The 19,961-nt window shown below is 44.9% G+C and overlaps 1 protein-coding gene across 11 annotated transcripts in view; it reads left to right on the top strand.

The window, feature by feature from the left end:
• Positions 1-19,961, top strand: part of WDFY3 (WD repeat and FYVE domain containing 3) — a 256,663-nt gene that overhangs the window by 230,785 nt on the left and 5,917 nt on the right. For all 11 annotated transcript variants that reach the window (XM_053255723.1, XM_053255717.1, XM_053255716.1 and 8 more), the window contains 13 exons: positions 491-597; positions 1,588-1,741; positions 2,028-2,119; positions 2,958-3,170; positions 4,518-4,665; positions 5,476-5,630; positions 7,311-7,469; positions 8,412-8,591; positions 9,453-9,635; positions 10,217-10,313; positions 10,638-10,967; positions 12,006-12,117; positions 13,261-13,458. In XM_053255723.1, coding sequence (XP_053111698.1) covers positions 491-597; positions 1,588-1,741; positions 2,028-2,119; positions 2,958-3,170; positions 4,518-4,665; positions 5,476-5,630; positions 7,311-7,469; positions 8,412-8,591; positions 9,453-9,635; positions 10,217-10,313; positions 10,638-10,967; positions 12,006-12,117; positions 13,261-13,458 — 2,128 coding nt within the window. The remainder of the gene's footprint in view (positions 1-490; positions 598-1,587; positions 1,742-2,027; positions 2,120-2,957; positions 3,171-4,517; positions 4,666-5,475; positions 5,631-7,310; positions 7,470-8,411; positions 8,592-9,452; positions 9,636-10,216; positions 10,314-10,637; positions 10,968-12,005; positions 12,118-13,260; positions 13,459-19,961) is intronic.

The raw sequence follows: 19,961 nt of genomic DNA, 5'->3' as shown, positions 1-19,961 counted from the left end.
CTTAAGTGGTTGCAGTTCCAAGTCGTAAAAATGTAAATAATTTTATTCCTAAAAATGACATAGAAACATAGGAAGCTGCCATATACTGAGTCAGACTATTGGTCTGTCTAGCTCAGTATTGTCTTCACAGACTGGCAGTGGCTTCTCCAAGGTTGCAGGCAGGAATCTCTCTCAGCCCTATCTTGGAGAAGTCAGGGAGGGAACTTGGAATCTTCTGCTCTTCCCAGAGTGGCTCCATCCCCTGAAGGGAATATCTTACGGTGCTTACACTTCTAGTCTCCCATTCATATGCAACCAGGGCAGACCCTGCTTAACTAAGGGAACAAGTCATGCTTGCTACCACAAGACCAGCTCTCAATGTGCTTAGCATTTCAGTGTGCTTCGCATCTTCCGATTAGCGCAATCAAGCTTCTTCATCCTATTTGTTTAGTGCCGGCTTTATCCTGTGCACTTCCTCCTCATTTCATGTGTTGCTTGTCTTTGCTTTCAGGTGAAACTCCAGCCTACCATTATGGCACTCACTACTCATCGGCAATGATAGTAGCTTCTTACCTTGTGCGAATGGAGCCCTTCACACAGATATTCTTAAGGCTACAGGTAAATATATATATTTGATCTGTATAGCCCAGTTTAAACATGATGCTGTGTGGTTTGTTGTTTTCCAAAGAACCCCAGAACTTACTTGTGTGGGTTCCTGTGTGGCCTGCATCACATTTGTATGAGGTCACCAATTAACTGTGTAGTGCTAGCATGTCATCACCTGTGTGTATGCTGTGCTGGTATGTTAACTGTGTGTGTAAGCACCAGCAGTTTGGTTTAGATATAGCACCAGCCTCACGAAATACCACACAGGTAAGGTCAGGATTCAAGTTTAAGCCCTGATTAGATCTGAATCTTGGTATTTTTACAAACACCAAATCCGTGATTATAAGCTTTTGAAAATTCTTTGTACAGAGTTTGGTACATGCATTTCTTCTTTGGGTTGCTGTCTCTGTTGTACAGCATTCAGAAGGTTTGCTTTGGAAAAAATATACAAATTAACTTCAAAAGACTGTAAAATGTCTTTTTTCTTTTAATGAAATCTAGATGCTGTATCAGAATCATGGTTCTTCCATCACAATATTTCTGGCTATATTCTTCTTCCCTGCTTCTTTCTTTAAAAGATGAGGAGGGAGAGAGGCAGGGATTGAAAATGAGTGGGACCCTGGCATTTTTGTCATGTTTCTGAATTGTCAGATGCAAGCCTGGAGGTTTGCAGATATCCTAGTTATCATATGAAATATTTTACTGTAGACTAGTTCTTCCTGTTAAAAAGCAAACTTATAAATAAGCACAAAATTTCTGATAGTTTGAGAGTTAGTGGGCTTCACAGTGCTGGGTCTGAAATGATTTTCTGTTAATTTCCAACCTAATGACTTAGTACTTGGTGGTCTCCAGTTAAGGAGACTAACATTTTTCATTAGGAATTAATGGTTTTCCTTAGGGGAAAGAACTATGGGCATTCTACTCATTATTTCAAAGTTACAGTTGAGCAATGCAAGGGACATATTACCACATAATGAAGCTGCTTGTCCTTTCCTTCCACAGGGTGGCCACTTCGACCTGGCTGACAGAATGTTTCACAGTGTTCGAGAAGCCTGGTATTCTGCATCAAAGCACAACATGGCAGATGTCAAGGAGCTCATCCCAGAATTCTTCTACCTCCCAGAGTTGTTACTCAATTCCAACAACTTTGATCTAGGTGGGAGCCATATTTTGATAGCATTACTGTGTTTTCTTTACGAAAGAACAACTGCTGAAAGATGAGCATAAAACAGACTTGGTGATGTTTGCTTAATAAAGATTTGTTTGAAAGCATTAGGAATTGACTTATGTTTTCAACAGACAGCAGATATTGAATGGTCATTTAATCTGCTCATTTACAGTCAGAAAAGCATTCAAGCAAAAGGTTAATCTTTCTAGGGGAGCATATTTATTTGCAACAAGGTCTCCTTTACTCAGGTTGTTTTCTTTCGGTTTATATATAGGTTGCAAGCAGAATGGCACTAAACTTGGGGATGTAATACTTCCCCCGTGGGCTAAAGGAGATCCTCGTGAATTCATCCGAGTTCATCGGGAGGTAATGTAACTGGATAATAAAAATAAAATGCCTTCTTTTTAGCCACATCCCTTCCCCATTCCAGATCTTATGTATATAGTTGGACAAAGACACTTCTCCCCAGCTGGATGTATCATGGGTTTGATAAACCACAAAAACAGGGCATTTTTTTCTATCTGGTAGTGGTTATGGCTGGCGGAGCCAGTCAATTGTTGGATATGCATTTTTCCAGCAAGTAGGATAATTTGGTTTTCATCCCCTATAAATAGCTACTGGATAGGGATGTTCAAAACATTTCGATCTCGGAAAGTTTCAAGCTCGGAATGTTCCGAGCTCAAAATGGGCCGTTTTGAATGTTCCGAGCTTGCAACAAAACACCCTTCAAATGAGGGGCCTGTTTCGAGCTCGGAACGGAACGACCCTATTCTGAGCTGGAACATTTTGAGTGTTATGAGTGCCATTTGGGAGGGCTGTTTTTTCGGGGAAAGCTGGTCTACCAATTGGGGTCGGCAGGTAGACCAACTCTCCAAAGCAGGCAAGTCCAGAGCAGAGGCTTGGTCTACCCACCGTGAGAGGTGGATAGACTAGGCCCGACTTAGCCCGTTGGCCCACCTCCGACCCTTGGTCTACCCACCAACCCCAATCAATAGACCAGCTCTTCCCAGAAAAACAGCCCCCCAAATTGGTACTCAGAACACTTGAAATATTCCGAGCTCGTTCCGTCAGAACAACCAGCTCGACCAGTTGTTCCGGGGATTTGTGTTTCATTTAGAGCTCAAAACAAAATGCAAAATCCATTTTGTGCACATCCCTACTAGTGGGTTGTGCTCTCTTTAAAATAACTTGTTTTGGATTGCAGGCTTTGGAGTGTGATTTTGTGAGTGCGCACCTACATGAGTGGATTGACTTAGTCTTTGGCTATAAACAGCAAGGCCCTGCTGCAGTGGAAGCTGTAAATGTCTTCCATCATCTCTTCTATGAGGGGCAAGTGGACATATACAACATAAATGATCCACTGAAAGAAACAGCTACCATTGGATTCATTAATAACTTCGGGCAGATACCAAAACAGGTAATGATGTTTTGAGAGGAAAGATTTGGTTTGGTGGATGTCTCCCTGTTCAAGGCTGGGAGCTCATAATGTATTTGTTGTCCATCATGTTTTTCTGTTTGTGTGTGTGTGTATGAATCTCATTTCTATAGACTTTATTTCTGTTATTTTTATGGCAAGCCACTGTTGATGACAAACACAGAAGGTGAACTTCAAATGAACACATGGGAAATCTGTACTGCAGTTCATTGAAAAGATCTCTTGTGTAATTCCCGAAGAAAAGATGGGAGTGATGCAAAAGCACAGTTTTAGTGAGGCTTGTGCAAGAGAACTTCCCAGTGGATTGTGCCATTCATGTTTTGCGGATGTAAAATATAGTAGGCATCCCACGGCCCTATCATTAAGACTTTAATAAAAATATTGCTAATGCACCAGCAAATGCAAAACATAAGTGGCTAGAAGTTACAAAACCCATAGAAATCTAGTCTAGTTTTAATAAAACTTTTAAAATGTTCAACCACAATAAAATCACCAACATCAGCAGCAAATAAAACAGTTCCAGATGGAAATGAGCCAGGTTCCAAATGCCTGCTGAAATTTAAAAATAAATAATAACTGTCTGCTTCCTAAAAGTTCAATACAGCTGGCCTGCTGTCTCTCTCTGGGGGGAAAGATCTCATAATAAAGCTGGCACTGCTTTTTCGCAGTGAGATCATGCTGAAGTGGAATGTTAAAAATGTTGGATGGTTGTGATGAAAGCTGTGAGATCGTCATAATTCTCTGTTCACAGCTGTCTGTTCTCTGTGAAGTTTGACAGTACTTTTATTGGTGTTCTGTTTTGATAAACATCAGCATTACATCTTCCTCCTTGATGGGTCATGTAAATGCGCCTTCAGGTTCCTTTATATGGTAGTGGTAAACACTGGGATTTTCCTGAATCATTATTACATGATGAACTGAAGCAACTGAAAGCAGCATGTGTTTGCTGTGACTGTGAAATCCATGTCCCTGTTCATTCAGCTTATTACGCTGTTCTTAAGGATTCTTGTTCTAGCTAACTAAATCAGGACAAACCTTTCCACATAATATTATCACCAATGTAAATGAAATCTTAAATCGCCTTAATACAAAATGTGTCATGCTTTGTCCATATCCCCTGCCCCAGTTGTAGATTGTTCATTATGGAACTTTAAAAATTTTCACCTTGAAATAACTTCCTCCCTCATAATCCAAATTACTATAAAATTGTCCTTCAACAGTACTGCCCATCTATAAGACTTGCATTTTGTCCATAGCTGACTTTCAGGCAGAAGTGTGACACTTTATTCTGACGTCTAAGCTTGTAGTGTGTTCTCTCTTATATTGCAGTTGTTTAAAAAACCTCACCCACCAAAGCGAGTGAGAAGCCGAATTAATGGAGAAATAACTGGGATTTCCATCCCACCTGGTATTGCAAGTGACAAGATCTTTTTTCATCATTTAGACAACCTCAGGCCTTCCCTTGCACCAGTAAAAGGTAAGTGGTGCATTTTGCTCACTCTTAATTTCTTTCAATAGGGTCTATAGTCAAAGAATTTAAATTGGTTAGGCATCTCATTGGAATAATGCATTAGAGCTCCATGTAGGCATAGCTTTTATCTATATAGATACAGTGGGCAATTGGAATTACACGGAGCTACCCTAGACCCATCTGACATTTCTTCATTAAACATCCCATTCAGATAGGGGCTTACACCTGTTAAAGCCAAACATGCATAGGGCTTCCACAAATCATTATCCCTCAAAATAAGGGAGAGGGGATCAATGCACAGATTGAACTCACAGGACTGTTCAATGGGTTCTACTTGTATAGAGCCCTATTTGAAAGTCGTAACCATGAAAACAATGGTTGTGTTTGGATGCTTACGATCAAGATTGTTTTCATGGTCCAGGACACAGCACCTTTCTCACTACTGTGCTGTAATGTAATCCTGATTGAGGACTGATTCCTCAATCACAGTACTGATGGTGGAATAACTGGTGCCAGTTATATTCTCAATAGCTGTGTCCTTGAAAGTCTTCTGTCCAATTACTGTTAGGCTATGCTGCACAAGCTGATAAGAGTGGTGCACAATTGGACACTTAAAATTCCTTCAGTGCTTTTAAATAGTATAAGCAAGTTTCTTAAGAAAATATCCAAGTGTTTGTGAAATATCATGATACCTGTACTGTGCTCAGGTATAGTTTTTATCTTGTCTCAAATGGGTATTACAGGGGGGACATTTTTATAAACTCATTTTTATATGTGCTGGTTCCCCCCCTCTCTCGTTTTCTTTTATTGGAGCAGAACTCAAGGAGCCTGTAGGGCAGATTGTATGCACAGACAAAGGAATTCTGGCAGTCGAGCAGAATAAAGTACTCATTCCACCAACCTGGAATAAAACATTTGCTTGGGGCTATGCAGACCTCAGCTGCAGGCTGGGAGCCTATGAGTCGGACAAGGTTTGTATCCCAAATTTCTATGGTTCTCTTGACTGAATTGCTTTAACTACTTGATGATGGAGAAATGATGGTTTGAATTACTCCTGTTAACCTTCAGCTTATTTTGAGAAGGAGAACCAAATTAACATCTAGCAAAAAGATGTTAATTTGTTTCTACAGGACAATCCCTGTTAATTCCATTTATTAAAATCAACCTATGAGCCGGTTCTCACAATTGATCTAATATTAGACAGGAATTTGAGGTTTCTGCCCTGTGTGCTCCCATGGAGCATGTTGTGGGAATTCAGATCTTTTGGGAATCTCAGATTGATGCTGCCCAACCTGACATGGAACCAACATGATCAAGCTAACTTCAGATCCTGATTATGGATCTTAGCTTAATGTCGGCTCCTTGTTGGGTTGATGCAGCACCAATCTGAAATTCCCAGAAAAGTCTTGAGTTGTCAAACAAACTCTGCAGGAGCACAGGGGATCCCAACTTGTGGTGCTGCTAAACTACAACTCCCATCATCTCCAGTAACAATAAATTGGGTTTATTGTGTACCACAGGTTAGAACATAAGAACAGCCCTGCTGGATCAGGCACAAGGCCCATCTAGTCCAGCATCCTGTTTTGCACAGTGGCCCACCAGATGCTGCTGGAAGCCTACAGGCAGGAGTTGAGGGCATGCCCTCTCTCCTGCTGTTACTCCCCTGCAACTGGTACTCAGAGGCATCCTGCCTCTGAGGCTGGAGGTGGCCTGTAGGTCTCAGCCTAGTAGCCAATGATAGACCTCTCCTCGATGAAGTTATCCAAGCCCCTCTTAAAGCCATCCACGATAAGAACATACGGTTGGGAACTCTTGGCGTATCAAATATCTCCAATTCCTGTCTGTCTAACCTTGGATTGAGAAGCAGCCCTATATAATCTGTCGTAGCCCATCCTGTGCTACAAAATGGTGCTATGATAATAGTTCTAAGAATGGCAGGAATCCCAAATGTTTTCCACTGGGCGTGGGAGGACTTCAGCCTTCAGCCCCTTTCTTTTTGCCTTGTCCTGCTTCCACTCTATGTCACCTCATGACTTTGCTTGCCCTCCTAAACCAAAAGCTGGTTACTGAACATAGCTTTTGTACTCAAGTCCTTACACCTGCTAACTGAGCCAAGAGACACCTTTTCAAGTGGTGATTCTCTTATATTTAGCGGGGGGAGAGCAACTGGCCCTATCCATCCCCGGCACAGCATCCCTCCAGTGGCTGTTGCTGGTATCTGCCTTAAGTTTCTTTTTTAGATTGTGAGCCCTTTGGGGACAGGGGACTATCTTATATATGTCTTAATTATTTTTCTATGTAAACTGCTTTAAGAACTTTGGTTGAAGTACGGTATACAAATATTCACCATTGTAGTAGTAGTTGGGGATGAAGCATTGAAAATGCCCTCTTTAGAAGGAGGAGAACACCAGCTGCTTGATGGCAGAGTCAAGGTCAGGAAAGGGCTCCTTCTGTGCCCTGCTTCTTAAAGTGGGTTCAGGTTCTTTGACGTATTGTCTCCTGTGCTCCTCAGTCCAGGCTTTTGTATATGAAATAGCAATAGAATGCTTGGAACTTGCCGCTGTTCATAAAGTTGATGCATGTTGAGCCAATCTGGATATGGTGGCATAAAAAATTAATAAACAAATGTACTATTCCACTTTTTTTTCTAGGCAGTAATTGTTTATGAATGCTTGTCAGAATGGGGCCAGGTTCTCAGTGCCATCTGTCCAAATCCCAAACTGGTCATCACGGGAGGAACCAGCACAGTTGTCTGCATATGGGAGATGGGCACTTCCAAGGAAAAGGCCAAAACACTCACTCTTAAGCAGGTGAACCTAAATTTCTGTGCAATAAAATAGAGTCCTAGCATTGCTCACTGACACTGATGAAATGAAACACTTAGTGGCTCCAGCGTAAACTGAGTGGGTGGCGTTTGCCTGTCCTCTGCCAGCATAGAGACAAAGCACCAAGAGTGCTCTTGAGCAAGAGTCCTCTGGCTCCTGTTGCGGGAAGTTCTCCTTCTCGTCCTGCACAAGTAGGGGCCCCAAATACGTGATTACACAGACTATTATGTATGGCCCAGCATGGATTCCCAGATGTTGTTGACTACAACTCCCAGAATCCCCAGTTGTAATGATTTTGGCTTGGGGATTATGGGAGTTGTAGTCAACAACATCTGGAAATCCCACCGCCCAGTTCTGTGGCCTACCACTACAACCAAACTTAGTCATTTGTCCCTATGGTGGTCTTAATTTCATCAGTGTCTGCAAACATTGCCTCCCTGACAAGGCAGGTGTGGGGAGTGGGGAACGTAGTAGGGGCTGCTTAGAACTTTCTGGACAATTCACCAAGCACTGTCAGTACATAGTCTCCATTCATTCCAGTGTGGCTCGTGCAGGAAATTTCTGCGTGACTCCCTTGACTGATGGGAGGTTATTCAGCAGCAGCAGCACCTTGATGTGTTATGTTCCCTACCACCATTTTCACTTTTCATAGCATTGTGTTGCTTAGATAGTTTGCTTGTTATTATTTGTTTGTTATTTCTCTGTGTAAACCGCCCTGAGCCATTTTTGGAAGGGCAGTATAGAAATTGAATTGTTGTTGTTGTTGTATCTTATTTACTTTCGTCTATTGATAATGTGCTATTTTCCGTTTGCACTGTGACTCTTGTTTCTCAGAATAACTCATCTGCTTACCTGTATATGCAATGGGTGCAGGTTGACATGCATCCATTCTTTCCTGTGTTTGAGTCTGTTTTGCCTTTCTTTTAGGCACTCCTTGGCCATACAGAGACAGTCACGTGTTTAACAGCTTCACTGGCCTATCACATCATTGTGAGTGGGTCTCGTGACCGTACCTGCATCATCTGGGACTTGAATAAACTCTCCTTTTTGACACAGCTTCGAGGCCACAGGGCCCCGGTTTCAGCACTCTGCATTAACGAACTGACGGTATGAAAACAATGTACTAAGTGTCTCTACCATAGACAAGGCCTTCTAAAAGGGTACATTAGCTGCCTATTGGACAAGAAAAGAAGATTAGAAACTGTTGTTTGGTTTGGATTTTGTCCAAGGCCATTCTCACAATACTTCAATGTTGCTGGTTTTTAAGGTGCTGTGTGTTAAATGAAAACATCATATAATCCATCTTGGGCTTTTGGCCATTTGTGTGATTTATGGCCCAAGAAAGCTGGATCCTTGTTGGTTCCAGAAACCTTGTATTAGTGATTGATCAGAAAATGTGCTTTTCCCTTCTGAAAGCATTGTTGGCCCTCCTTGCACCTGATTGGCCTATTGGCTGGGAAACTGGACTCTGCAGGGTATGGCGGATGGGCCCATCGTACATTAATGCAGTGGTGTACATAAGTGGCTTCCCTGTGACTTCATCCTACACAGCCCATCATTATGCAGGGAGAGCCAGTTGCTCTGCCATTCCCAAATTTGGAATGTTGCCTAGACTGGAAGCAATTAGATGAGAAGGACAAATGTGAGTAACTTCATCCATGTGGTGCCCGATTCTCATTACTGTAGTGACAGAAAATGGCTCCCATGCATAGCAGTACCATATGAAAAGGTCCGTTTCTTTTGAATTAGATTGCAATCTCTTGTCTACATAGCAGCACTGGATGGGGCTGGTTAAGTCAGTGATGCTGGAGATGCCAACCAAATGATGCCTTAATTCTTCAGAAACTGGGATGTTCTTTACCTCTGAGATGACAGGGAATGCCATAGTTGATGTTGGGTATCCGTTATTCTTGCCTGAAGATTTTCTGTTGAGCTCGAAGTATGTTTAACACATTTTTGTTTTTTTAGGGGGACATTGTATCCTGTGCTGGCACTTACATCCATGTTTGGAGCATCAATGGGAACCCCATCGTTAGCGTGAACACTTTTACTGGACGCAGCCAGCAGATCCTGTGTTGCTGCATGTCAGAAATGAACGAATGGGATACCCAGAACGTTATTGTGACAGGGCATTCGGATGGAGTGGTCCGAGTAAGTGCCAGCAACCGTATAGAAATAAATTTCTCTAAATGCTGCTTGTTGCAGAAAAAGATTATTTCTCCCCCACCCTCCCCTTTCTGCTATTTGATGTTTCCCACAGAAGCATAAATGTTGGGAGATTTTGCAAAATGTGTTACCCACGTTCCAGAATCTGCAATTCCTACTGGAATTCAAACAGCAGAACTCAACAGAAATTGGATGAATTATTATTGTTGAAACAATAAAAGGGTGGAACTAAAGGAATCTGCTTTTTTCAACATCTGAGTTTAGTGGGTTTCCAGGATATAGTTTCCCAATGTTCCCCACCCCTAGACAGGATATTAGCTTTTGCAAGATCAGCTACAATCCTCTTTCTTCAGCAGGCAGTAAGATCTTGTCTACTTGATACAGCATCTAATTTAAAGCAAACATAGATTATAACAGACAATGGAACTGGCATGCTTGTTAGAAACTTCCAGCATTCTGCAAATCTTTCAACAAGCAATGCTACTATTTTTGCTTTAGTCTGTAATATTTCACAAAGAGATATATATCCAGATCTGCACTCCATGCTTTGTATTTGCTTTTCCTAGTTCTGGCGGATGGAGTTTCTGCAGGTCCCGGAAACACCAGCTCCTGAGCCTGTGGAGACACTAGAGATGCAGGAAGAATGTCCAGAAACACAAATAGGTGCTGTTTTGTGTATTTATATGTACATACATACATACATATATTTCCGTCTCTCCAGTTGTGAATTCCCAAAGATACACAGTTGGTGTGATGCACGTTCAGACTGTCGCTGAACAAAAACGGAGCAGGATGTGTGTGTGTGTGTGTGTGAGAGAGAGAGAGAGAGAGAGAGAGAGAGAGAGAGAGAGAGAATGGGAGCCCTTGAAAGAGGTGGGGGTTGAGTCTGCCCAGGGCCCGGCCTGGCTGGCTGCCCAAGACGCTTTTTCTGGCAAGGTTTTTGTGAGGCTGTAGAGACTTGAACCAGGTGTTTTTTGTGCATAACAGGGCAGGAAGCCCCAGATGAAGAGAGCAGTGATTCTGAAGCAGAAGATCAAGGCCTCAACCAGGACCTGAAGACGCAGGAGAGCCGGAACCAGCATGGCAATGCCAGCCACCGGCCCCGGACATCCTCTGGCCGAGCAGCAGCTGCATGGTCAGCAGACAGCAGCTCTGACGACTCGAGGCGCTGGTCTGACCAGCTCAGCTTGGACGAGAAGGATGGCTTCATCTTTGTCAACTACTCAGATGGGCAGACAAAGGGATACCCGCTAGCTCAGGCGAACCACTCACATCCTAACCAAGTGGACCTGCGGCATTACAGCAAGCTCAAGCCAGGTATGGAATACCAAACCAGAAGCTTGTTGCAAGTATTTGGATGCTGACGTGATGTGCTCCTGGAGTGTGGGATCTGAAGGTAGAGATTGTTGAGTGGTACTTTCCTTACAGAGAAGGGAAGATATTGATTTGGAGGCCAGAGGATAACCATTTACAGTGGAGGATGGTGTTGTCTTTACAGTGGAGGATGGTGTTATCCTGTATCTCCATTCTTTGTGTGCTTTTCAGTAGGGATGTGCATGGAACTGCAGACGGCCGGTGTGGTGGTGGTGGGGTTTACCTTTGAGGAGCAGGGAAGGTGCTCTCCCCCGCTGGCTCTGTCTGCAAAATCTCTGGCGCGGGGTGGCAGCATACCTCCTTGTTGCCCTGGTTGGTGCCGCCCGCACCAGCAATTTTGCAGACACCCTCTCTGCTTCTTAACGGTAACCCCACCACCGCCAAACCACGATTTTTGAACAGGTTCGGCGGTCCACAAAAGGACCACCGAACCGGTTCGTGCTGCACATCTCTACTTTTGAGAGTAGGGATGTGCATGAGAAGAAGAAAAAGGTGGTTTTTTAAAGTTAAAAGCTGAAACCTTTTATGAGGCTTTTATGAGGCTAAAATAATTGCAAATGTACACATGGAGACAGAGTTGGACAGTTTGAAAATGAAGGATTGGCCCTGTGCAAACTGGAAGGCAGACTCAACAGTGTGGTTGACCCACTTCCCACAGACGCCTCCTGTTTCAAGCTAGGAGAAGCAATAGGAATTCTTAATTCTAAGAATGGTCCAGCTTCCATCCTACCCCCATCCTTCCTTTCTTTGTCATTGGGACACAATTGGATAGCTCTGGGGTTGGGCATCCTCATCTTCCTCTCTTAGCCATTTGAAGGGATTTTTTATTTTTTTTAAAGGATTGTGACAAAGGACATTCGTCTGCTGCATCCATGGGACTCTGTTGCTGTATTTGGTCTGTGGTGCTGCCCTCTTCAGTTCACCTATTAATCTGCCCGCCAGCCACATCCGCTTACATGCTTGCCTTTTTTCCTTTCTCAGGCTACAGATGGGAGCGGCAGCTAGTATTCAGGAGCAAACTCACTATGCACACAGCCTTTGACCGCAAGGACAACGCACATCCTGCAGAGATCACAGCACTGGGCATCTCCAAGTGAGTAACTGGCCCTTTGCCTCCTCATGGCAAGATGGGGTGTGTCGTCGCCCCCCCCCCCCCGGCAAAAAAATGCCATTAAAGGCACAGTAGCATTTTCAAGCTTCCAATCCACAATCCCAATCCCAGTCCCAATCCCAAGCCACAAGCTAGCTCCAAGATTAATTTACTCCTGTGATCTGTGGCAATGATCACTGACTGAAAATGGCTTCGAAAGGATTAGACCCATTCATGGCCGATTGATCTCTTGGTGGCTGTTGGGCATGAGAGTTAAATGGAATGGCTGCAGAAAGAGGAAGGGGGTGACATCCAGACAAAGGTTGCCCCAATGCAACAAAACAAAAGATGAACATAAGAACAGCCCTGCTGGATCAGGCCCAAGGCCCATCTAGTCCAGCATCCTGTTTCTCACAGTGGCCCACCAGATGCTGCTGGAAGCCACAGGCAGGAGTTGAGGGCGTGCCCTCTCTCCTGCCATTACTCCCCTGCAACTGGTTCTCAGAGCCATCCTGCCTTTTGAGACTGGAGGTGGCCCACAGCCCTCCGACTAGTGGCCATTGATGGACCTCTCCCCATGAAGCACACATGAGAGAAGACTGTAGCTGAGCGTATGCTCCCATCTCTTACGCTCTGGGTCTGCTTGTGCAAGCATTGCCCTTACAGCACAAGGACTGCTGCAACATATATCGACTGAGAAGGAGGTTTCCCCACAGGAGGCATGCCACTGGGTGCTTGAGCACTGGGGCAACACGCATTTGGAATGCAAGCTCCCAGCTTTGGGGCATGAGTGAGCACAATATCCTTCCACTAGTCCATCTTGTTTGCACTAGCACAGTGTCAGTCTGGAACATGCCTCTGAGTCTCAGACCAAGGATGGCAGTCACCCTCAAGTGCTGCTTGTGAGCTTCTACCAGCATTTGATTGGCCACTGTTGGAAACAGTGTTGATTGGGTGGACTGTAGTCTGGCTCAGCAAAGCTGCTGCATTCAGCATTTGCTTTCTTCATGTGCAGTACAGCAGCAGAGCATTGAGTGGGAGGACTAGTTTCTTTTGGCCAGGGGCATCCCCTCCATATCCTTCTCTCCAGCCAGGCTAGATGCAAGATGCTTTTGCCTAACTTGAGTTTTGTGTTGGTTTTTCCAGGGATCACAGCCGGATTCTCGTAGGCGACAGCAGAGGCCGAGTGTTCAGCTGGTCAGTGAGTGACCAGCCTGGCCGCTCTGCAGCTGACCATTGGGTGAAAGATGAGGGAGGAGACAGCTGCTCGAGCTGCTCCGTCCGGTTCTCTCTCACTGAAAGACGTCACCACTGCAGGAACTGTGGGCAACTCTTTTGTCAGAAGTAAGGCTTTGTTGCTGTCTCTCCTGTGGATGTATTGTAGAGCAATTGTCTGAAAGCTGCTAGCATCTGAAGAACTTTTAAATGATTAATGTAAAATAGCCTTGCTTATTGAAGTAACAATCTCTAGGGATGTGCAGAACCGGTTCAACGGTTCTGTCTGGGGGTTCGTGGTCGAATCGAAACACCACCACCCCCGGTTCCGTCTGGACTGGAACCGGACTGCCGGGTCCAGTCTGGCAGGTCTGCAAACTTTTTTAAAAAAACTTTAAAATATAAAAAGGAACTACCTGTAGCCCCTTCGGGGGACTTGCTGTAGCCGCGGGGTGTGTGTGTGTGTGTGTCTGCACAGGTTCCCTCTTCCCCCGCTGGCCTCCCTCATCGCCGCCGCAGCCAGGTAAACGTCTTTTTGGCCCTTTCAGGCTCTGTAAAAGCCAGCGGTTGCCATTTTGGCCACCACCGCACATGCGCAAATGCCCTCTGCGAGGCTTGGCATGGCCTACGGCCTCGCAGAGGCCATTTGTGTGTGCGCGGTGGCCGCCAAAATGGTGGCCGCTTGCTTTTACGGAGGCCCGAAAGGCCAAAATGACTACGTTTACCCGGCGGCAGTGGTGATGAGGGAGGCCAGTGGAGGAGAGGGAACCCACGCGGACACACACACCCCGCGACTACAGCAAACCCCCACCCCCCGAAGGGGCTACAGGTAGTTCCTTTTTGCATTTAATTTTTTTTTTTAAAAAAAGTCCGTGGACCGGACTGAGGGAGGGGGGGTCGATGGGGACCGGACCGGACCAGGCCAGACGGTTCCGTGCACACCCCTAACAATCTCCCCCACCCACCCCCAGAAAAGGAAAATAGATTTAGTCCACTCCTCTTTTAGAGAAGTAATTTATTTTGAGGTAGATGGCATAAATAATATCATCAGTTGGCATATGGTGGAAATTACACTGTTACGGATTTCTTGTGATTTAGTAGAAAAACAGGTTGCTCACCTGTAAGTGATCTGTTGACATTTGTAAGCCTGTGTTCTGCACCTGCACAGAACCTCGCAGATGGAATAGCCAAACTCCTTGTGGCACTCATGGACCGCACCTCATGCTCGGCGTGACCGTTTATTTTGGCAATTGGAATGTCATTCCTTAGGTTGCTGGACGACTACTGTCATCTGACGATCCTCTCACTGAGTTTTCTTGAGAGAACATATTAATGTCCTTTTATGTACTTACTGCTGCGGGGAGGATGGGTGGGTCTTATAAATGTCAACCAGTCACTTAAAGATCAAAAGTTACAAGTGAGCAACCTGTTTATCTGTAGTGTGATCTGTTGCCATTCATAAGCCTGGGTGTTTAGCGAGCTTTTGAAAGTGGAGTGAGCAGTAATTTATTGCAAGACCCGCTTCAAGGAGTCCCCTTCCAAAGTTAGCCTCTGCAGCAGAATGTAGGTCAATTATTTATTTATTTATTTATTTATTTAACGTATATACTGCCCAAACTTTCGTCTCTGGGCTGTTAACAATGACATAAAAACAATTAAAACAAATATAAAAGGTTAAAACAGATTAAGAATGTAAAAACAGCATAAAATTAAAACCTACAAATTTAAAAAGCTGAAAAAGCTTGGGTGAAGAGTTGGGTCTTCAGATGTTTTTTAAAAATAGTCAGAGATAGGGAGGATCGTATCTCAGCAGGGAGCGCATTCCACAATCTCGGGGCAGCAGTTGAGAAGGCCCGTCTCCGTGTGGCCACCAGACGAGCTGGCGATAACTGGAGACGGACCTCCTCAAGTGACCTCAGTGGGTGGTGGGGCAAATAATGAAGAAGTTCTCTTAAATACCCAGGGCCTAAGCTGTTTAGGGCTTTATAAGTTATAACTAGCACTTTGTATTCTGCCCGGAAACCTTTTGGCAGCCAGTGTAGCTCAATCAACAAGGGAGTAATGTGGTCTCTCCGAGATTACCCGGAGACCAACCTGGCTGCTGCATTCTGAACCAACTGAAGTTTCCGGACTACGTACAAAGGCAGCCCCACATAGAGCGCATTACAGAAGTCCAGCCTGGAGGTTACCAACAAATGTACCACTGTTTTGAGGTCATTGATCTCAAGAAACGGAAGCAGCTGACGTACCAGCCGAAGCTGATAGAAAGCACCCCTGGCCACTACCTCAACCTGAGAAACCAGGGAGAGGTGTGGATCCAGAAGTACTCCCAGACTGCGAACCTGTTCCTTTCGGGGAAATGTGACCCCATCTAGAACAGGTAGATCAAAATCGTCTCTGGAGTTCTGACCCTGTAGTACCTCCGTCTTATCTGGATTCAGCTTCAGTTTATTCTCTGGAATCTGTCCGAGAGGTAGGAGCGGAACCACTGTAAAACAGTGCCTCCCACCCCCAACACCCTCAGATGTTCCAGAAGGATACTATGGTCGACAGTATTGAAAGCCGCCGAGAGGTTCAAAAAGACCAACAGAGTCACACTTCCTCTGTCAATTCCCAACTGGAGATCATCCATTAGGCCGACCAAGGCAGTCTCCATCCCATAGCCCACTAAGAAGCCAGTTTGAAATGGGTCTAAATCAGGCCTGCTCAACTTAGGCCCCCCAGCTGTTTTTGGACTACAACTCCCATAATTCTCAGCCACAGCAGCCAATAGCCAGGGATTATGGGAATTGTAGGCCAACATCTGCAGGAGGGCCGAAGTTGAGCAGGCCTGGTCTAGATAATCATTGAATAGTGTTTTACAAAAGCCAGCTCTGACGACCAAGTGGCTGTCTTACAAATGTCATCAGTAAGGATACCAGAGAGATGTGCCACAGATGCAGCATATGATCTTGTAGAGTGTGCTCTAATTGTGCGTGGAGGGTCCACCATCTGAACTTTGTATGCTAGAGATATTAGTTCTACCAACCAATGGGATAGGTGTTGCCTTGATACAGGCTTGCCCTTGGATCTGCCCTTATAGGCTACAAAAAGTTGATTACTCTGACAGAAATCCTTAAGTTCTATTTAAGTAAAATAACAGTGTCTGCTGGACATCCAATGCATGTAAAGATGCTTCTCCAAAGGCATAGTAGCGTTCCTGAAAAATGTGGGCAGCACTATGTCCTGATTTAGGTGAAAATCTAATACTACTTTAGGACAGAATGAGTCCATTCTCATGAGCACTTTGTCAGGATAAAATCTAGAATAAAGCAAATCAATTCTAAAAGTTGTTAACTCACTAACTCTCTTTGCTGTAGTTATGGCCACTAGAAAACATGTTTTTAGTGTAATTAATTTCAAGGAAAGAGTTGCCATTAGTTCAATAGGCAGCTCGTTCAGAGTCGCAAGCACCAATGAAAATCTCCCAAGCGGTTGTCTAACTTGGGGATATAGATTATTTAACTCCTTCAGGAAACGTTTGCAATCCGGATGAGAAAATGCAGTTCTTCCAATCTCATCACTTATGTTTTGAGGATATTGCAGCTAAGTGGACCTTCAAGGAAACAGTGGCCAATCCACTGTGTTTCAAGCTTGTTAAGTATTTGTCTAATAGGCGCGTCTTCAGGACTAAAACCCTGTGCACATGCATATGATTTAAACCTCCTCCACTTGTAAGCGTAATTACACCTAGTGGAGACTTTTCTCTCATTTAAGAGTATTCTATTGAAAAGCCAGCCCTTCAAGCTGTCAGCTTTAGAGTCTTTAGATTGGGATGTAGAATTTAACCCCAGTCCTGGGACAGTAGATCCGGACATTGTGGTAGCCACCAGCCTGGCAGCTGTCTGAGTAGAAATGGAAACCACACTTGGCGCAGCCAACAAGGGGTCAGCAGAATGTACGACACATGCTCTTGGAGAATTCTGGGCACTACTCTTCCCAGCAGAGGGTAAGTAGAAAACACATACAGGAGTTCATTCCTCCAACTCCGCTGGAATGCATCTCTGCTGGAGTTTTGTTGCAAACCAGCTGTGGGGCAATATTTAGAGCATTTTGTATTCTGATCCATTGCAAACAGATCCAGTGATGCATGCTCCCAGGAGTTGAGTATCTTGGTTAAATAGTTTGGATGAATCTCCCATTCGTGGTGTTGTAAACCCATTACTGTCCTGCTTAAATTGTTTGCCAGAGTATTCTCTATCCCTTTTATGTGCATTGCAATTGGGTAAATTTGATGAGCAATGTATCAGTTCCACAATTGGACACTCAGGGTGCATAGGGAACTTGAGACTGTACCTCCTTGCCTGTTTATGTAGGCAATGGCAGTGGTATTGTCTAGTTATATCTGAACTATCCTTCCCTGAATCGAAGACAAGAAGGATTTTAACCCTTGGAACACAGCTGTTTCGGGAAACTGATGTGAAACCTCCTGTGTTATTATCCATAGTTCCTATGTCTTGCATGTCCCACAGTGGGCTAGTGGTGTGCACGGAACCGGTGCCTGCCAGTTCGAAGGTGTGTGTGTGGGGAAGGGTGCTCTCACCCCTCCCACTGCATTTCCCCTGCTGGTGCTGCCTTTTAAAATGGTCCGGCGGGGGCAGCAGCTTACCTCCTTTCCACCCCAATGCCTCCTTGGACCAAAAGTGACCAAAAGTTGCCGCTGCACATGTGCCTAAAGAAACCTCTAAATGTTGCAGCCAAGGGGGTGCTTTCTGAAGAATTAAGTAAGAGCAAAGAGTGAGTAGCCACTCAGTTAGGGTCTTCCCCATAAGGACACCTTCCTCCTCCGTGTCAGTGTCAATAATGACACTGCATTGAGCCCCTGGTGGCACAGTGGTAAAACTGCTGCCCTGTAACCAGAAGGTTCCAAGTTTGATCCTGACCAGGGGCTCAAGGTTGACTCAGCCTTCCATCCTTCCGAGGTCGGTAAAATGAGTACCCAGAATGTTGGGGGCAATATGCTAAATCATTGTAAACCGCTTAGAGAGATCTGGCTATAGAGCGGCACATAAATGTAAGTGCTATTGCTATTGCTAATAATAGACATCGAGGGGAAAAGCTGGCCCTGTTCTAAAGGCTTGTGATGCCATCAATGTTGATGGATCCAATAACAGAGTCAGCCGTCGTAGTGCAGTCTCAGTCGACTTTGGAACCGGGTCCAAGACTTGTTCCATCAGAACTGTAGTTGATGCTGATGGTTGCTGTGAAATTGATAGTGGAGGAGACTCTGGCATAGTCAACACGGGTGATTCCCCTGACGAGATAGATGTCAGTGTTGAGGTGCACTTTGGTGTCGACAGAGGAGACGTCCATGTCACAGGCATCTGAACCCGACAGGGATGGAATATGGAGTGAGGTCTTTGATGTTGAAGACTCTGCCGACTTGAGTGATCTACGCTTCCATGTCAGTGAGTCAAAATGCCTATTCTCATATGAGGACCTCCTCTGTATCCTGTGCCTCTTCTGATGTCTTTCAGAGGCAGGGGCTTTTGAAACCTCTGCAGGGTATTTTAATACATGTTTGCCCAATGCCAGTCTCAAGGTGGAAGCTGATACCGATGTAACAGCCGGCATCAACACCAAGGTTGATAATAGTGGATGTGGAGATCATGGCATCAGAGTCGGGTGACGAAGAGTTTGCTCATACAATGCTGCTCTGAGTTAGTGACCTGTTTTTTAGTGTATGGCAAGAAAAGAATGTGCAAATCTGGCAAGTCCTAGTATTATAATCTTTGCCTAAACAGAGCAAGCAGGAATTATGCCGATCCATCGAGGGCAATCCCCCCACCCCACTTACACTTCTTAAGTCTTTCTAACATCCACTGAGACATGGGAAATAAGATACTAGCCGAGTCAATCCAGGTAAACTTACAAAACCTTCAGTAAACCAGTTCATTTAGCAGAAGAATAACAACAAAAAACCCAGAAACTCACTCTCTGCTATAGGAACCAGTATAACCAAAGAGCCCTAACCGATAAGGTGAACGCTTCGGTGGTCGGAAATGAACTAAAGAAATGTCACGCCAACTTCCAAAATAAATGGTCGAGCCAAGCGTGAGGGGTGGTGCCCAAGCACCATGAGGAGCTTGGATATTCCACCTGCAAGGTCCTACGCAGGCTCAGAACGCAGGCTTATGAATGGCAACAGATCATGCTACAGATTACACAGTTACCATTATCTCTGGCCAACATGAGTGCTAGCTCTCGAACAGGAGCAGTCCAAGACATTTTGCTTGATGCCTCACTCATCAGTGAACAGTGAGCCCCAGCAGGGCAAGGAGGCGAGGTGGCAGTGGACAGCAGGTGTTGCCTGTGCTGGTGGGGGCCTGGCACTTCCTCCCCATCTCACCCTGCCTTGTGGAAGGGCCGCTCTTACTCTCCAGCATCACATGAAAATAGAAACACCCTACAGCGTATCTTGAAGGTAGATTCCACAAACTCCCTATGGAACAGCGACTCTGCCCTTGTGGTTCAGGGCAAGTGGAGGACATTATCCATTATGCCCTACATTGCCGTTTCTGATGTGATAAGGAGAAAAATGCTGAGACAGATTAATGATAGATTTAGGGCCTCTAACACGGAATGTTTAAACT

Source organism: Hemicordylus capensis, chromosome 5 (genome assembly GCF_027244095.1).
Source record: "Hemicordylus capensis ecotype Gifberg chromosome 5, rHemCap1.1.pri, whole genome shotgun sequence".
Taxonomy (NCBI): domain Eukaryota; kingdom Metazoa; phylum Chordata; class Lepidosauria; order Squamata; family Cordylidae; genus Hemicordylus; species Hemicordylus capensis.
This window is presented reverse-complemented; position numbering and strand designations above follow the sequence as displayed.